Here is a 17,267-nt window from a genome sequence, read left to right on the forward strand (position 1 = left end):
AGATTTAAGTGCGATGTCATATGAGTCATTTGACCAGTTAATGTTTCAAGATGTTTGTTCAGAAGAAAATGATGCATGGGCTGCTAATTCTGTGAATGAAAGTTACAGTAACTTTCCACCCTTTGAAAGAGATGTCAGTTACTCATTTGAGGAGCTGCCCATGGATTTAAGCTACTCCTCTGGCTGTGATGGAACGATGTGGACACTAATTGACCAAGAGTCTTCAAGTATGGATGAGAGCTTCATGTACTCATCCTATAGCCGGGAGTATCAGGAGTGGATAATGATGCTTGAGCAGGGCATATGGTGGCCATCAGAAGATGGTGATTGTGGATACTACATGTACAGTGATAGCCAGTATGTGTATTCACTACTCACTGACCCCACTGGACAGTATGTCTACGTGTGCGCTCCTGAAACTTATTCTTACCCGGACTGCTGGGATTATAACTTTCAGATGGATTCCATTCCAAGAGCTGTGCTAGAAGACAACACAATTGCTGTTTGTGGTTTTAAAGTCCCTCTTGGCAGTGAAGATGAGCTGTTTTGGTTTGCTGAAGAAGAGTCTCTAGATGATTATACAACAAATAAACCCCTGGATTTGTCAGTTGCTCTACAGAGAAGTGATCAGCTAATGAACATGAATTTGGAAACCTTTTCACAAATGTTTGAGGAGTCTATTTATTATCAGAGAGAGCAGCCATTAGACTTCTCAGGTTATAAGCTTCAAAAACTCAAAGTAGATTTTAGGCCTGAGAAGGAAACCCTGAATCATTCAGAGGAGCCTCCATTAACCCTTGATCTCAGAACACATTCCAGAGCAGCTTTCAATAAATCCCTGAGTAAGGAGGTCCACACTAAGGAAGCTGAGAAGGCTGTCCCTGTGACAACTTCTGGGAGTGGGTCATCAGGATTCTTTGGTTTTCAACTGTTTCAGTCTATTCCTAAAGCTGAGGAAACTGTAGCATCTACTGAAAGAGTAACAGAAACAAAAAAGACAGAGGAAGATAAGAAAACACCAGTGAACAAAGTTAGCTCTTTATTTTCTGCTTTGGGGGGACTAATTGGGAAGTCTTCAGGCCCTGGCTCTGAGTCATCAGAAGATTCTGCCTTGAAGAGAACAGACACACAGTCAATATCACCTGAAAATAAAACTGTTTTACCACTTATACCAAATAGAAAATTGGATGAGGCACAGGCAGGGCAGAAGTTTCCTGTGACATCAGAACTGAGAAGGAATGCCTCATCAGAACTTAATTTGGAGGCTGCTAGAAAGGAAAAGCCAGAATTAAATCAAACAGAAAACATCCGTGTTAAAAAACCAGGATTAACAAGATCTCCCTCTGTACTGAGCCAGACTGCTCCAGACAGCAGGCCCATACGAGAAGAGAGACCTGTCAAAACAACACCAGCTTCCAGGCATCTTGAAAGGCACACAAATGTTAGTGAACCTTCTCAGTCACAGCCAAATCAGAGCCAACCAGCCACTGAGCCTGAGGAGACATTATTTAAAAGTGCTCTGAAATTGTTCAGTCTTGGAGAAGATTCTCCTGCTAGCTCAACTGCCAACAAACCCCAAGCTTCTGGATTTTTTGATTTCTTTAAAACACAGGTGAGCAAAGCACCACAGCCATCACCAGATTTGAAGAAAACTCAAAGTGATAAACCAGAAGAGGTGAAACAGCCAGAACAGAAGGAAACCTCTGGCATCTCATCACTGTTTGGATCCATCGGAGATCTCTTCAAAGTGGAGCCTGTGTCTTCTCAACCAACCTCAAGCACTACAACCCTTCCAAAAACCAATAGCAGAACTGTGGCTGAACCAAGAGAAAAAACTGAGAAGTCTGGGGGTCTTCAGAGTGCCAGTATGCCATGTCTGTCCTCCACCCCCAAGGAAGAGGTGAGAACAGAAGGTATGGACAGCCAGGTCTCTCCTAGCCCTGGGGTGCAAAAGGAACAACAAAGCAGAAAAGCTGTAGAGGGGCCTCCTGAGAGTAAAAAAGTGCCTCCTGGGAATGCTTCACAGAAGCCAGTGGGTGTAGGTCCCAGAATAAGCCAGCTGAGCCAGTCAGCCATGCAGCAAAACAGCACACCCACAGTTACACCAAAGCAACAAGCAGGAGGTCGCTTGGGAGACACAGCCAATCGGACAAAACCAAAGCCAGACCAGACACCTAAAGAGTCAGGTTTCAGTTTGCCATTCAGCTTTTCTGACATCACTGCTCCAAAATCACAGCCAGCCAGTAAGAGCATATTCTCCTTCTTCACTGGATCGGATGAACCAAAGCCTTCAGCACCTGCTGCTGCTCCTGCTGGCGGGAAGCAACAAGAAACAGAGGGACTGTTTCATCTGCCCTCCTTCTTCTCCAGTGGTCCATCTGCTGAGAAGAGCGTACCTCAAAGAAGCACTAGCTTTAGCTTCTTCAATTTGACATCATTTTTGGATGAAAAGCCTCAAACTACTCCAGGACAGGAGAATAACACAAAACCAGCTAAACCAGTGAGCTCTAAGCCACCAACTGCTCATAGACAGGAGAGTAATACAAAACCAGCTAAACCAGTGGACTCTAAGCCACATGTGAAGCAAAGTGTTTCCACTGGCTCAGATGTCAAAAGCAGCAGTTCTACCAGGCAACAAGATGCAGACAATAAAAAAGAAGTTGATGATATTATTGCAGCAGTGACTGGCAAACAAATATCTAATGACCTCAGCATCCCAGAAAATAAATCAGAAATGCTGGCAGTGGAAAATGTGAAAAATATAGAAAGTATTGCTGCAGTAGCTGAAGAGAGTGACTTAGAAAAGCTTCCACAGACAGATGACACTGCAGTAACCAATTCGGCTGCTTCTGATCCTTGCCTTCAGACTCCCACTGTGCAGGAAGCTTCTCAGACTATTTCCCATGGGACAGAAGAAGATGCTTTGCGTAATACCGAAAAAATGGACAGTCTTGAATTTCCCATTGATAAAGAAGAACCTTATTCTTCAAAAGAGCAAACTTCTGAAAAGATGGATAATAGCATGGCCTCAGGTGATAAGATGGATTCCCAGGGTCTAAAAGATTTAAATAGTACAAGTGACATCAAAAATGAAGCGGTCTCTGAAGAAGTCTGTGTGCAACATGAGTTACCAGAACATAAAGTACCTGAACAAAACCTTGGTGACAGGTTAAAACAGGCACAAGAGCCAGAACATAAAGTACCTGAACAAACTCTTGGTGACAGGTTAAAACAGGCACAAGAGCCACACACTCCTCCTAAAATGCCAGAGGCATCTAATTTTCAAAACAAACCTAAGGAACCTGAGGGTGATAAATCAGTTCTGGATTCTTCAGTTGAAATGTTTTCAAGTTTCATGACAAAAATGAAGCCGCCTAAAACATTTTCTGGTTTCTTTTCACAACCTCAAGCTACTGCACCTCCTCCTGCACAGAAGAGAAGCTCTTCTTTCTTTGGTTTCTCCTCCCTCCCAAGTGCCCCAGCTCCAGCTTTCACAAATGATCTCTTTGGCATCTTCAAAGGTCCAAAAGAACCTCCAAAAGAACCTCCAAAAGAGATGCCTCCAAAATCCACCCCTAAACCTCAAAGCAGTAGTGTGAAGGATGTCACTGGGTCTGTTCCAGCAAAAGACTCTAAGGAGACAGAAAATACAGATGCAGCCAGAGAGTCTAAAAGGGATGTCTCAAGCTCTGTGAAGAAGGATATATTACCTGTTTCAGCAGAAGAGAACTCCACAAATGAGTCTCCTATGAAAACAGAAGCTGAGTCAAAACAGAACTCGGAAACCTGTAAAGAGGAACCTTTGAGGATCATGCCAGAAACGGGAGTCTGTAGTGAGGAACAAGCCCCTGAGGTTCTGCAGCTCGATAAGGAAGCACAACCCTCTGAGGTGGTAGATACTCAGCCATACCAGTCTGATCTCAGGGATGCAGTTGATACAGTGCAGGCTGAGGCCACTGACCAGACTGATGTAGGTACTTCCCAACTAGATACGGGGTCTTCACATGTAGCAGAGGAACAAGCTGCTCCTGCAGACAAGGCAGCCATTGACATCCTTCCCTCTGACTCTACTAATGAGCCTGCACTGGAAATGGAAGCCCCAGCTAATGAGGCAGGCACAAACCTTTCCCAGTCAGACAAGAGTGCTACAGTTGAATCAGAGGCTGCTGTTACAGGGGATCAGGCCAATGCTGGTGTTGATCAGCAGGACTTGATCAGTAGCAATGATAGAGAACCCACAGCTCCAGCTGATGAGCCCAGTGTTCATCAGCTTCAGCCAAATGAAGATAAAACAAGTGAAGTAAAACAGCAAACTGCCAAAGAGGAGAAACATTTAGCAATTGATGAAGTGCCTGCAGAAGGGATTGCTTCCAAATCTGACTTGAAAAAACAGGATAATGTCCCTCCAGATACAAATAGTAGTAAAAATGTCTTTGAGATACCAAACATACCCAGTTTGCCAAAATTCAGCTTTATGTCATCTTCTGATAGTGGAAAGCCATTTGGGTCATTCTTCTCTCAGCAGCCACCCTCTGTTAATAAAGCAGGAACAGATCAGGGCCTCATGTCCAGTTTTAAGAAACTTTCTTCATCTCTGTTTGAAGGAGGTAGTGAAGAAAAGGTGAGTAAGCCAGAGAGTGCCCAAGGAGCAGTATTTGGGAAAAAGCTAGATTTCTCCTTTCCCTGGCAAAAAGACATCAGGGAGACCTCTGCCAAAAAGGAACCAAATGTGCCACCACAGGCTTTGTCAAAACCAGATGACAAGGTGTTAGGAACAGTCAGTTCAGATGAAAACTCAAAATCTGCAGTTTCAGATCAACTGACAGATGCAAATATAGAAGTAAAGTTGTCTTCAAAGCAGCCTGACACTGTAGACAATGAACTTTCCAAAGAGCCATCTGGTGCAAGCACTGTTGATGATACATCCAACAAAGAGCTGGGAGAGAAGTTTGGTAAAGAGTCGGAAGATCAGCAGAACGTGATTTCAGGTGAACTGCAGAAAGACGATCAGGCAGAAGAGCATGTGACAGAGAAGCTTGAACTGGGAGAAACTGGGCTTGATTCTGCTCCTGATGGAGCAGTGCTTCATCCTAACACACTGGCTGCAGATCTGCAGAGCGTGGAACAACAGAATGAGAAAAGGCTAGTTACAAAGGCATAATAAATGGGTTTTGACCATTTATAATGCAACACTGCAGCAGTAGATAATGGCCTTGGTGTCTGATGTTTGTAGCTCAGTCCCATTCCCTATCTGTTGTCAATGTTTGTCACAGAGGTTATGGCAAACTGCAGTTGCTAGTTATGTACAAGCCCTTAGACCATTTTCTCGCCTTTTCCCACTTTTCTTCTGTAAGTGTAATTGAATTTCCTATGTTCTTATACCGTGTGCCACTGAATGAAATGCTTTTAGTGCTGATTTCAGTAGCCTCTCAGAAGTATTTGTGTGTTAATTCTGCTGCATATGATTCACTTTGCTTTCTTGTTTAGTGATAATAATATTGTATTTGCCAAGAAAAAACTAACAGTGGGTAGAAAGTACTGATAGGAAGGAGCATTTTGTTTTCAAAATGCAAGATAAAGGCTTTTAGAGAGAAATTTAACTTACTGATGATGCATTATAGAACTACTTCGGTTCATTTCATGTTACCGAATATATTAAAACATTATCAGAGATATCAGTGAAGGTATTCTAATGCTCGCTATTCCTAAAATCTGTGAGAAGGTTATTTCATGCAGTTATGAAAACCACTAGAGGAAGGTATCAGTATTTCATGAGGCTGTATTAAGTCCTCTGCGTTAAGTTACAATCGCCTTCAAAAATCAAAACAGACTCACTAAACTTACATATTTCTGTGTAATATAAGGGAAACTTGTTCCTCTGATCACACAGCTGCAACTCTGCACTCATAAACTTCCTATCTGGTTTCAAATTCTCCTAAGACTACAAGAGAAAAATATGAATGCTGCTTTATTCTTGGCCGTAGTTTTCCTGACTGCATGAGAAATTTCCATCTGCTGTATTTTGTTTGAGGATTCTAGGAATTCAGTCCTGAAAGTGGTGTCTTGAATCACAGAGATCACACCCCTGTGGCTCTGGGTTTTTTTATACAAAACAAATTATTGAGAAAGCTCTATTAGAGAGAGACATGTTGCTTTAATTTGAAAAATTGTTCCACTTTTGTGAAAGGTTTTAAGTTGAGAGTCTTGACAATCTTAATCTTGACTGCAATGTATTTTATCATAAACTTGCAATATATAAAAATAAAATTAACTTTAACTGTATTTTTTAATAATAATAATCAGCTTAAATGGTCATGATAAAGACCCTAGCTGCAGCAAAACCACAGAAGACAGAAACACTTTCACTCTGAATTGCTATGATTCCATTAATCTTGTCTGGTTATTAGAATATCTTCACTGGCAGTTTCTTGCTGATGTAAGGTGAAGTACTATTTGGTGCAGGAAAGACCAAGGTATATATATGTATAGACCATATATAAGTATATATATAAAAGTATACATATGCATATACATATATACATATATATATATATAAATCATATATGGTCTATATGCTGGCAGGCTGTGTATGAAGTATTTCTACTGCCTACCAAAGTTTTGACGTTCATAAGTCTAGATAACAATCATAAGAGCATAGTAGTTAAATATATTTGGCTCCATAACTCGTGTTCAGTAATATTTAGTGTTCTGCTCAGTTTGTTGCATGTGCACATTGTTTTGTGTTTTTCCAATCCATTATTTTTTCTGATGGACTTTCTTATTCTCTCATAGTCCTGTTGGCAGTAGTAGATATGGCTCCTCTTGCAATGTCAGCCAGGAAAGCTCTCACCTAAGTGAACTGGAACATTCCCATGAAAGTGCCCATGGCTCTGAGCAAGATGATGATCACCAGGAAAGGCAGTCGAATCATTCCTACCACAGTTCGGGCAGCTACCAGAAGGATGGTCAGGCTTGGCTCAGGGAGCAAGAGGAGCCTCATGGCAAAGGAGAGGAGGAGAAGCTCTGCAAGGCAGAGGAAAAACAGGCAGACCATCCTGCAGCTAAGTTACCTCTGGAACTTGAGAAGCCCAAGGATGTTGATGCAGAAGCCCAAATGAGGTAGGTGAAACTACTACCAGGTTATTTTCAATTAGTTCAAAGAGGATTCTTCTAATTTGCTCTTTCCTGGGGCGAATTGTGTACATTGTTCTTGCAGCCTTCTCTGGCAACTAAGTTGATGTTGCTGACCTGTGAAACATCTATTGTCCAGGAACATTTATTTATGTGACATTGGCTAGGTTAAGCTATGTTTGCAGTGTATGTGAAGAGGAACACCAGCTAGTGCCTTGAAGCTCATTTGCTGTATTTTCTGTTTCTGGTTTGATGAATGTTCTCTGGCCCAAAAATAGCTGCTTCCATTGCTCACGTGGGATCAGGTTTATGCAACCAGGAAATCCATGTTGTCATGGTTAGAGCTACACTAGTTCAGTTCTTCTGTAGTAGACTACCACCATTAGTGTTTATGTAGTTGTAGGTTGTAGAATTACAGTATGAATAGACATGTTGATCTTACTCACTGTTGCAGCTTTTCTTGTCCTTGTACTTTGGTTTTCCAAGCTGTCAACAGTATTGAAAACAGACTTCAAAAGTATTTTGGCTAAGTTTGGGGGAGTAGTGTACTGGGTTTTGTACAGGTTTTAGAGGAATTTCAAATTCCACTGCTTAAATTTGGGAGTGACATTTTTCCTTGAGGTAATCAAGTCATTGCAGACCCTAGTGTGGATAAGGTTATACTTTAATAAGTATGAGGGATTGCTTTTATCTGGTTCATTTAGATCCATGGAAAGATGTCTGCCTGTCTCTGCCCTTTGGAGAGTACAGCTGGTGTCACTGTGCTTGTATGGTAGAATTAACCACAGGAGTTCATGTGTAGGCAAGCCTTACGCTAAAGAGGAAAAAAGGAAAACAAGACTAGAGAAAGTGTTAAACTGTTTTTAAACTCTGACTCACTTTCCTCTTCTCCTTACAGAGCAGCAGGAGTCTTGTCCCAGAATGGCTGGCCTATATTTGTTCACAGGGAAGGTTATTCACATAGTCTGTTTCAAGCTAATTTAAGCATCTAACTTGGATGCTCCTACATCACTGGCGCCCTTTCTCTCCACTCTCTGGCAGTGCTCTCCTGTCTCCATGGAGTATGCATGGAACTGAGCTCTGAACATTGGTCTTTAGAGTTGCACCTGAGCTAGATGTGTGGCATGGATATGTGATGCTCTCAGCTATGGGGTTGTTTTGTACTGTCAACAGTGTGGAGTGGGTGCTTTGCAGTCAGGAAAAGATGTTTGTTTTGGTGATTTACACCTCAGCAACATACAAAAGCAGGAATGCAACCAAAAGCCCAAGGTACCATGAGGTTAGGGAGTGCAATATGTGCTGTGCAGGGCTGAAGTGGAGCTTGCTGACAGATGCACATTCCCTCTTGAAAAGCTGTAGGAAAGGGTGGAGTGACAAAGGTTCAATGAACAAGCGGAAAACAAGACTGAGCCCTGTTGCTAGTGTTTCCACTGAAGAGGGGCTGTAAATTTGTAGCAGTAGGGGTGAGTAGGAAAGGGCAGTGGTTAGAAGGAACCTGCAACAGGCACCATCTGCCTCTTTGTGTGTGTAATTATGATACCAGTGTGTTGCACTGGCTTGGTCATGTGCCTTGGACAGCTTTCGTTATGTTCTCTCAGACATCATCTTACTCCTGACTCTGGATTGTATACAGCTTATATCTTTCAGCTCATCAATTTCCAAGAGAATTCCTGTATATAAGGAAACCTTTAGCCTCTCACTTCCCAGAGCATGTGCAGGGGTGTGTTGACTGGAGCCTGTTGGTTCCTTCAGCTTCCAGAGCTGAAGCTGTGATTGCACCATGTAGTTGAGTCTTTAATGCTACAGGTGAGTGTTTTTCATACAGTGATTTTCTGTTTCTTGCTTTTAAGCTACCATGGTGACAACGAGCCACCACCATTTCCTCCTGCAAGAGCCCACTGGATTAGAGCAATTAGCAAAGTTCGACTGCAGCTTCAAGAGGTAGGATGGAGTATTGCTTTGCTTGTTCCTGAGCTACTACGATTTCATTTCTTCTTCATTGTAAGATACCTCTTACAGTTTTGATGTTTTGCAGTCAAAAATCTACTGAAATGTATAGGACTGCAACATGTTGTGATGATCTTAGAGCTGTCTAATTCAACCAAACATATTTAACATCGTTGTATGGAACTAGAGATGAAAATCAGAAACTATGCAGAAGTAGAGAAATTAGCTCTGGATCTGTAAATAATAATTTGAAATTATAATGTCTGGGGCTAAATGGTTTGTGTCAAACTGCTTGAAAAGAAGACTTTTTCTCAAGGCAGCTTAAGGATAGCTTTTTAGCTTAGTAGGAGTAATCTGTATTATTTTTCATGTGAAAATGTTCCTTGGGAAACTTTACATCAAATATTTTTATATATACTAATTGAAAGTGGGTGTATAATAAGTCTTGGTATTTCCATCTCATGGAACTAAGATTTAAAAATAAATAGTCTTGATTTGGGAAGTCAAAAGGAAAAGGTTGTGACATTTTCTATAACAGAATAAACACTCTTGTTTTAGAAAACAGTGCTTACGAACCAAAAAGTTGGGTTTTTTAAAAAAAAGTCTTATGCTTTCATCTATCTCTATGCCCACAGAAAGATAACATATGGTGTTCATGTTCTGTAGATGATAAACTTTTCCCTATTACCCTAAGTGCAGAGTTAATATATTTCATCTAGGAATTCTACTTTCTTCTAGAGATGCCTTATTTTGTTTTTATAAGAAATTATTTTACAGTATCTGTCACTATCAGGACTTTTCTTTCTCTTCTGGATTTGTTGCAAATTTTCAAGAAAGCAATTGTTGTTGTTGTTTTGCATCTGGGGAGGCAAAATAGTTTTTCCTTAGGCTTATCTGGATTGTAAATGCTTTTCCATCTAACAATTACTTCACTTCTTAGCAGAAAGGATTTGGATCACAACTGTCAGAATGACACGCAAAGTGAAATTTAAGCACCATTAGTATCTTAAGAAGAAGGATTTTGCTGTGATTTTGCAGACTATGCAAGCAAAACAATTTAGTTCTGTACCTTATGGAAAACAGGTGCAGAGCCATACTAGAGGGAACAAGAGGTTCAACAACATCTCTCCCTGGATGTCTCTTTTTCTGAGAGAGTAGAAGGTCCATGAGGTGGTTCAGAATCATTTTGTGATTCTGCTGAATTGGAAAGAAGACATGCTTTAGGATGACTGTTACTGAAACAGTAGTTTAGTTATGATAGCAAAATGTCATTATTTGCTTTGCCTTGACCACCACTAAAAACTATTCATCCAGAATTCCCTTAGAACAAAAAATGTGGGAAATTGAGTTTTCCAGGAGCCTGCTCCAGGGCTTGGCTGCCTTTACTGTCCAAAGACTTTTCCTAACTTCTGCTCTCGGTCTCTCCTGTGCCATATAAATCCATTTCTCGTCATTGGGACAAGGAATACTGGAATAGTAGAGGGCTGCTGCAAAACCAAGACAAAACCCCACTCACTCTGCTCATGTTCACTAGGTGACCCTTTTTCTTTAGCCTTTTCTTGCCTGGATTTTTAGGCACTCTTTTAATCAGCCTGTCCTTTTTTCTTCTCCCTCTTACTCCTTTCTTTGGTTTTCCTGAAACACAGTGTCCAAAGCTGAATTTGTAAACCCAGCTGAGAGCCTGCTCAGGTGCACTACAGAGCAACAACGACTTTGCTCTCCTGTCTGTGATCCTGATACCCCAAGATATCAGCTGTCCTACTGTGATGGTGCTTTTTTTGTCACAGGCTATCACTGGTGCATAGTTACCCTTTTATACTTTCCAGAGCTGAGGTTCCTTCTGAAAAAGGGCTTTATCAGTTGTTCCCTAGCCTATATTTATGTTGGATTACAGCTGAATATGGCTTTGCATTTCTTCTTAATAGAATTGGGGTTTTTTTCATTTCTTAAGCACTTTGCTGTCTATCTCTTCCTCTTCTTTTACGTGAACAAATCATTCAAGTTGTATGAGGCAAAACTGTGTGGTACTCAAGCTGCCAGGCTGTGTACTACCAGAGTTGCCTGAGGGACCTTGCTTGATACATTCTTTGAGCTTGGCTGCCATGAGTATATAATTTTTTTTCCCAGTGCATTTGCATCTCTTTTAACAGCTTCATCCAGATCTCAGGATACAAAACTTCTACTATTCTTTTTCTACCTCTTAGACTAATTTACCTTGTCATAGAAGGAAGTTAAATGCATTTGACACAGTTCTACTCTTGATGAAACCATGCTCACAGTTACTTCTCTCCTTTTTGTGTTCTAGAAGATTTGCAAATAATTTGATTATTTGTTCCCCAGGAAATTGGTGTGCCTGTGTATGTCAAGTTACTGCTTTCAGAATTATCCAAATCCTCCTCTTACTATTTTTAATCACTACTTTATTTTTTTTACAAGTGTAAATACTTACTTTACCTGTTTGAAATCTTCGAGTTCTTAGTGCTCACTGATTATCAGTGTTGCAACCTAGAACCTGGGGATGAAGATTTTTCAGGGCCAGCTGACTCAACAAGCAGATAAGGCAGTTATTTCTTTCAGTTTGTTTTCCTTTAATGCAGCCTGTTTATTATAACTTTCTAAACTTCTTTCCTTTAAAAAAAACCAGCAAACCACTACTAATTTTGTCAGCTGCCTGACTGCACTTACCCCTCTCAGTGAAGACCTGAAGCAATTAAGGCTTCAAATGTTCCAGCCTTCGTAATGCCACCTGATGATAGCTTTGTCTTCCTGTGAGTTCCATCCATCCTTTATTTCTCATCTTGTGTGTTCACTGCTAAGTGTTTGATTTTGTGCTTTAGCCTTTTGATTTCTTTCCTGTGCAATCTTTCTTGTCCTTAAAAACTTCCTCAAGAAGAGAGTTCAAGCCCTCCTAGGAGAGGAACAGGTTTCTCAATAAGTCCTTTCCCTCCTCTTCACTGGGACAGCTTGTGATTTCTGTCTGTTAATGCTGTTTCTTTAATTGTTAGCAGCTTCCTGAACTCCCTGGTCATAGAATCATAGAATAGATTGGGTTGGAAAAGACCTCCAAGATCATCAAGTCCAACCTCTGATCCAACTCCAGTTACTATATCATGGCACTAAGGGCCACATCCAATCTCTTTTTAAAAACCTCCAGGGATGGTGAATCCACCACCTCTCTGGGTAGGCCGTTCCAATGCCTGATAACCCTCTCTGTAAAGAATTTCTTTCTAACATCTAACCTAAACCTCCCCTGGCAGAGCTTGAGCCCATGTCCCCTTGTCCTGTTGTTGGTTGCCTGGGAGAAGAGACCAACCCCCACCTGGCTATAACCTCCCTTCAGGTAGATGAAGAGAGTGATGAGATCACCTCTAAGCCTTCTCTTCTCCAGACTAAACAACCCCAGCTCCCTCAGCCTCTCCTCATAGGACTTGTGCTCAAGTCCCTTCACCAGCCTCGTTGCTCTTCTCTGGTCCTTAAAGCCTTTTTCTCATGAGCTCAGTAATACAAATACAGGCTTACAGATAAGGATCAGGATTGCTTCGATGATGATAGTTTAACCAGGAAACTTCGTTCGTATCTGTTGGTAAAAGATTACATCTCATTTGTCTGGTCACCCTATTAACATCTTTCCATTTTCTGTCATTACTTAGAAGCTTTCAAGAGGACTACCCTTTTTTGTTCCAGCATGTTAGAACAGGTAGTTATGTCCTTAATGTTCAAAGTGATGCCTCCAGAACATTTCTGTGTTCCTCAATGTGCCATATCATTTCATGACTACACATGGAGCTCCGGCTCACAGATCTGAATGGCTGCATTCTTCTCACATAGACTACTGAAGTGGTTCTTATGACTTTTAATTGTTAATGATCTGGCTGAAATTTGAAAGAAAACAAACAAAAAAAAGAAGACACACCAAGAAGTTTCCATATGTGATGTGATTATAAATCCCCTGAGCAATTCAGCCTCCTACCTGGAAAGAGATTAATATTCATGTGAATAATGTACATGCATCCTACATCCTGACCATGAGTCAGAGAAATATAGTATTTTAATTAAGACTTGACAGTTATAAAATGGCACAGAAATTTGTAACTGTGCATGTTAAAAAAGCTTTGTTGTAGCCTGCATGTTTTGTTCTTCACTTCTGCTGTTTTTCTTGTTCTCTTTCTCTCTGAAGAGGAAACTTAATTATGCCAGAATCAACTAGGGTTTTCAGCCCCGCAAGGAATGACTCAATACTCCTCACCTTCACACTTAGAACTTTGTCTACAAAGAGGGATTAATTGATAGCTCGTCTGCTGCAGTCCCTCAGGGGGAGCTTCTTTTCCAGGAGAAGAACAAACACGTAGCTATTGCATCTTCAACTTACAGCCCTCTGTAGCTGAAATAGCCTCCAGCTAGGGACATGGCTGTGTGACTTTTAAAATTATACAAATTTGAATCTGACTTTTGTATAACAGAAGAATTGGCAGACTGGAGAAGAGCAAAAATTCAGACAAATCATCAAATTACTTCTCTTACCAATTCTTTCAAATATATTTAAATATTTGAAAGAAGATGTGGGGTCTTGGATTTTCTCCACTTATACTGAATTCGTTTACAGGGGAAAAGATCTTATGCATAATTTTTCTCTTTTATGTCAGCAGATTAAATACATCAATTGACTTGTATTCATTTCTAAACCAAAGTAATTGGAGCATTTTTCTTCAATTTTTTAATAAATACTATTTTATACCATTTTTGATATAATAGTTGTCTTTCCCTGTTAAATGTCAATAATCTGTTCTTTTTGATTGATACATAACTAGATCACATTCTGAGATGGCAGATGTAGTTTGTGACTGTTTTTCTGGAATATGATGATCACCTGCAGTCAGGGAACTCAATGGCTGTTCTTCTTTACTCTTATAGGTACCCAGTCATATCCTCAGTCTGATTTTCCCATACCCCATAGCTTCACAGACAGCACTTCTGATCAAGCACCTGCAAGTATTTAAGAACCATCAGGGTCTCACTTTTAAAAGCCCCGGTTCAGAGAGGGTGACTGTATTGGTGATTTTGGAGTGCGAAGCCCTGTTTTGATCTCGACAAAGCAAGTTGTTGGTGCAAAGCACCACTATTCCCTTCTTAAGTAGCAGTGGGGTGCCCTGAAGAGTCCTTTCTGGACTTCCACTACTAGTGAAGAGACCAGCAGGGTACTAACTGGTGCCAGATTTGATTGCAAGTTTGACTGTAAGTTATCTGCCTGTCCCCATGTGAATGAGCTCAGCATGTGAATCCAGGCCCTCTGCTCTGTACTGTTGCAGGTACTACCACGTACTGTTCACCAGCCCAGATGGCTAGTGGAGGACAGGCTGCTTTGAGCCGGTCACCAAAAGACTAGAAACTGTCCCTTTGCACCTCTCATGGACTTTGCAGTCCATGCAATAGTTTACTTTCGGCATTTTATTTCCCTTAAGCTTTGTTGCCTAGGTGTTTTTTATCAGTCCCGTGAAGATGAGTAAGCTCTGCATTTTCAAAGCCTCCCACACAGTGGCAAAGAAGCAAACTGAAGCACTGTGTCTCTAACGTTAGAGTTACTAGAAACTTCTCTCCATACAGAAAAATCCACATCTCCAGTTAAATGTCTTCATTCTTATCTACCTGATGATGTATGAAGGTTATCTTTAACCTCCACCAAAATACCAGCATTGCTGGGCAAATGTGCTAGGGATCAGTGGTGGGGGGGATCTGTGCATACCCTTGTGGTCATGAATTCTCTATTCCTACACTTGAGCAGACATCATGTTGGTAAGGCACAATCTGAGGGTCACTGCCAGCTGTACTGCACTGTCTGGTGTTAGGTGGCTGTGCTCACAATAGCAGCCAAATATTTTCTGTATACCTTACCTATAACGTGCATGTGCAGCTTTCAGATCTCTTAGGGATTGCACAACAATAATTATTTAGAAAGCATTTCAGTACAAAAGCAGAGGGGACTGTCTCACGGTGCCATGGTCTTGGTTCTCTGTGTTGACCTGAGTTTGCAGCGTGGCAAGTCTTGTGAGACTCCCCAAAGCATTCTGTGGCTTTCCCAAGGCAGCTTTTTGTGTTGGGTGATTCTCTGGTGCTTGAACAACCTGTGCGTGTTGTTGCCTCTCTGTGAGGGAAGGTTCAGCTGACATACTGTACTCAGAGAAGGACAAACTGCTCTCTTCTCCAAGTGTCTTAGATAAGATACCTGCGTATTCTCATCTGTTGGGAATAAAATGCACCTTTGTTCATCTTTTCTGAGATTCCTTGAGACCTACTTTAACTTGCTTTACAATGAGTGTTAACAGTTATGTTACAGCAGAGACAATTATTTGTATGGACACACAAGAAAATAGTGTTGTGCCTTCATTAGCTGCTGTTGTGATTTTTGAGTAGCTTTTTGATAACCTTTTCTCCAGTGGAAAAAATCATCAGGCTTTCCCTTTTCAGAGTAGTTAAAAATTAAGAGAAAGGCTCTCTTGTGGAACAGTGTGCTGGTGAGAAATGCTTTTTATAATGATCACAGCAGGTAGGAGCCTGCTTATAGGATTTTCTGCAACCTTCTCTGGACATACCAGTATGCTGACTCTCAACTTCAGTTCATCTCTGATAAAAGCCAGTTTTGGTGTTGATGATTTGTATTCCCTGACACACAGGACATCTCTCCCCTCCAGTGACAACAAAGTTCCTTCATATCTTCCTGTTGCTGTTTAGAAAAACCCCAAACTCAAGGCAGTTTTCATTCTCTGTTTTGTATCATAAACTCTACACATCTGTGAGTCAAAATTCTTTTGAAGCCTTTGAGTGGGAATCCAAGTGTAATTTAATTTTCTTCAAAAATTTATTCCATTGATTTCCTTAAAAAGAAAGGGAATGTGTTTGTGCAACATCTGGGGTATAGTTTATGAACACAGAGTGTTCCACAATCAGGTGCATCTCTGTATTTTGTGCTAGTACTGCATGTTATGTTCGAGTAATCCAGTTTGGCTGAACTCTGCTTCTCTTCTCTGACCTGTAAGGTCATAATGATAGTACTGGGGTGGTTGTGTGAATAGACTGCCATTATACCTATTAGCTTTTTTAAGCTAGATATGTTTAGAATAATGGAGGAATAAGACTCTTGTTCTTGATCTAAACTGAGCAATACTGAGATTTTAGCCTGTGTTTCCCACAATTTAGAAAAGTGCATAGACTGCTAAGCTGTAACGCTCCTCCAGAGAATGCTTCTTCCTTGCATTCCCTCACCCGTTTGGGCATCTTAGACCAGAGAAGTGTTGACATTCAAAATTATCATCCTCTAAAGCAGATTTTGATTCTGACAAGTTGGTGTTTTCTGAAGTCACCTTCCTTCTTCTCCATGGAAGTGTAACTGCTGACCAGACAGCAAGAAGTAGTTGGCAGCAGTGGGTTGGTGATGTGGATAAATGACCTGCATCTTGTACAATTCTTAGATTTCTTATTAGACTATGTGTCCAGAATTGCTACCTTTTTTTCCTCTACCAACATTTTTCTTAGGCAATCTGGTCACAGCAGATTCTGTGGTGGCTTCCTCCAGAAGTGACTTGAGTGTTGGAGGCTGAAGGAACAGTCTGTGCACATAGTTCATCCCTTTTAACCAGGATGAACTGCAGTAGGCTCTTCTCCCTTGTCTGATGCTGCCCAGCACGCATTCACATTTGTACTAAGACTCTAACAAAGACCTTCTTGATCAGGTGGTTGTCTTTTCTCAGGACTTGATGCAGTAGTGACTCTTTCAGTAAAAATGGAACCCAGACATGTTTGAAGAGTGGACCAAGTCCTCTAATCAGTGTATATCAGAGGCCGTAGAAGAACACTAAAGAGGATGGAGCTGAGACAACTGTTGCCACCTTATGGAAAACTCCCTTCTTTGCATCTTGCTTTGGGGGTATAATGGCAGATAGAATTACAGCAGTGTGGTCTGATGGAAGAGGTTGTATCTTATTTGGAATGGGGCACAGAAATCTGTGGTGTCCTGAACTCCTTGACATGACACCCGTGCATGGTGCTCGTCGGTAAAAATTGAGAGAATTTCATTTGGCAGTGGAGTAAGTCAGTTGCCTCTGCTCAGAATAGGGGTGCAATGGGAGAGGTGGGTGGGGGGACTCCTACCTGCCACATACGCAACCCTTAAAAATAGTGTTGGCTGTTGGGAGAGC

At 41.2% G+C, this 17,267-nt stretch overlaps 1 protein-coding gene across 4 annotated transcripts in view; it reads left to right on the forward strand.

The window, feature by feature from the left end:
- The window catches only part of UNC13B (unc-13 homolog B), a 208,517-nt gene that overhangs the window by 70,873 nt on the left and 120,377 nt on the right, over positions 1 to 17,267 (forward strand). For all 4 annotated transcript variants that reach the window (XM_027665364.1, XM_027665365.1, XM_027665366.1 and 1 more), the window contains 2 exons: positions 6,793 to 7,119; positions 8,982 to 9,072. In XM_027665364.1, coding sequence (XP_027521165.1) covers positions 6,793 to 7,119; positions 8,982 to 9,072 — 418 coding nt within the window. The remainder of the gene's footprint in view (positions 1 to 6,792; positions 7,120 to 8,981; positions 9,073 to 17,267) is intronic.

The sequence above is a fragment of the Corapipo altera genome, unplaced genomic scaffold, assembly GCF_003945725.1.
Source record: "Corapipo altera isolate COAL_440 unplaced genomic scaffold, ASM394572v1 61045, whole genome shotgun sequence".
In the NCBI taxonomy this organism is placed as follows: Eukaryota; Metazoa; Chordata; class Aves; order Passeriformes; family Pipridae; genus Corapipo; species Corapipo altera.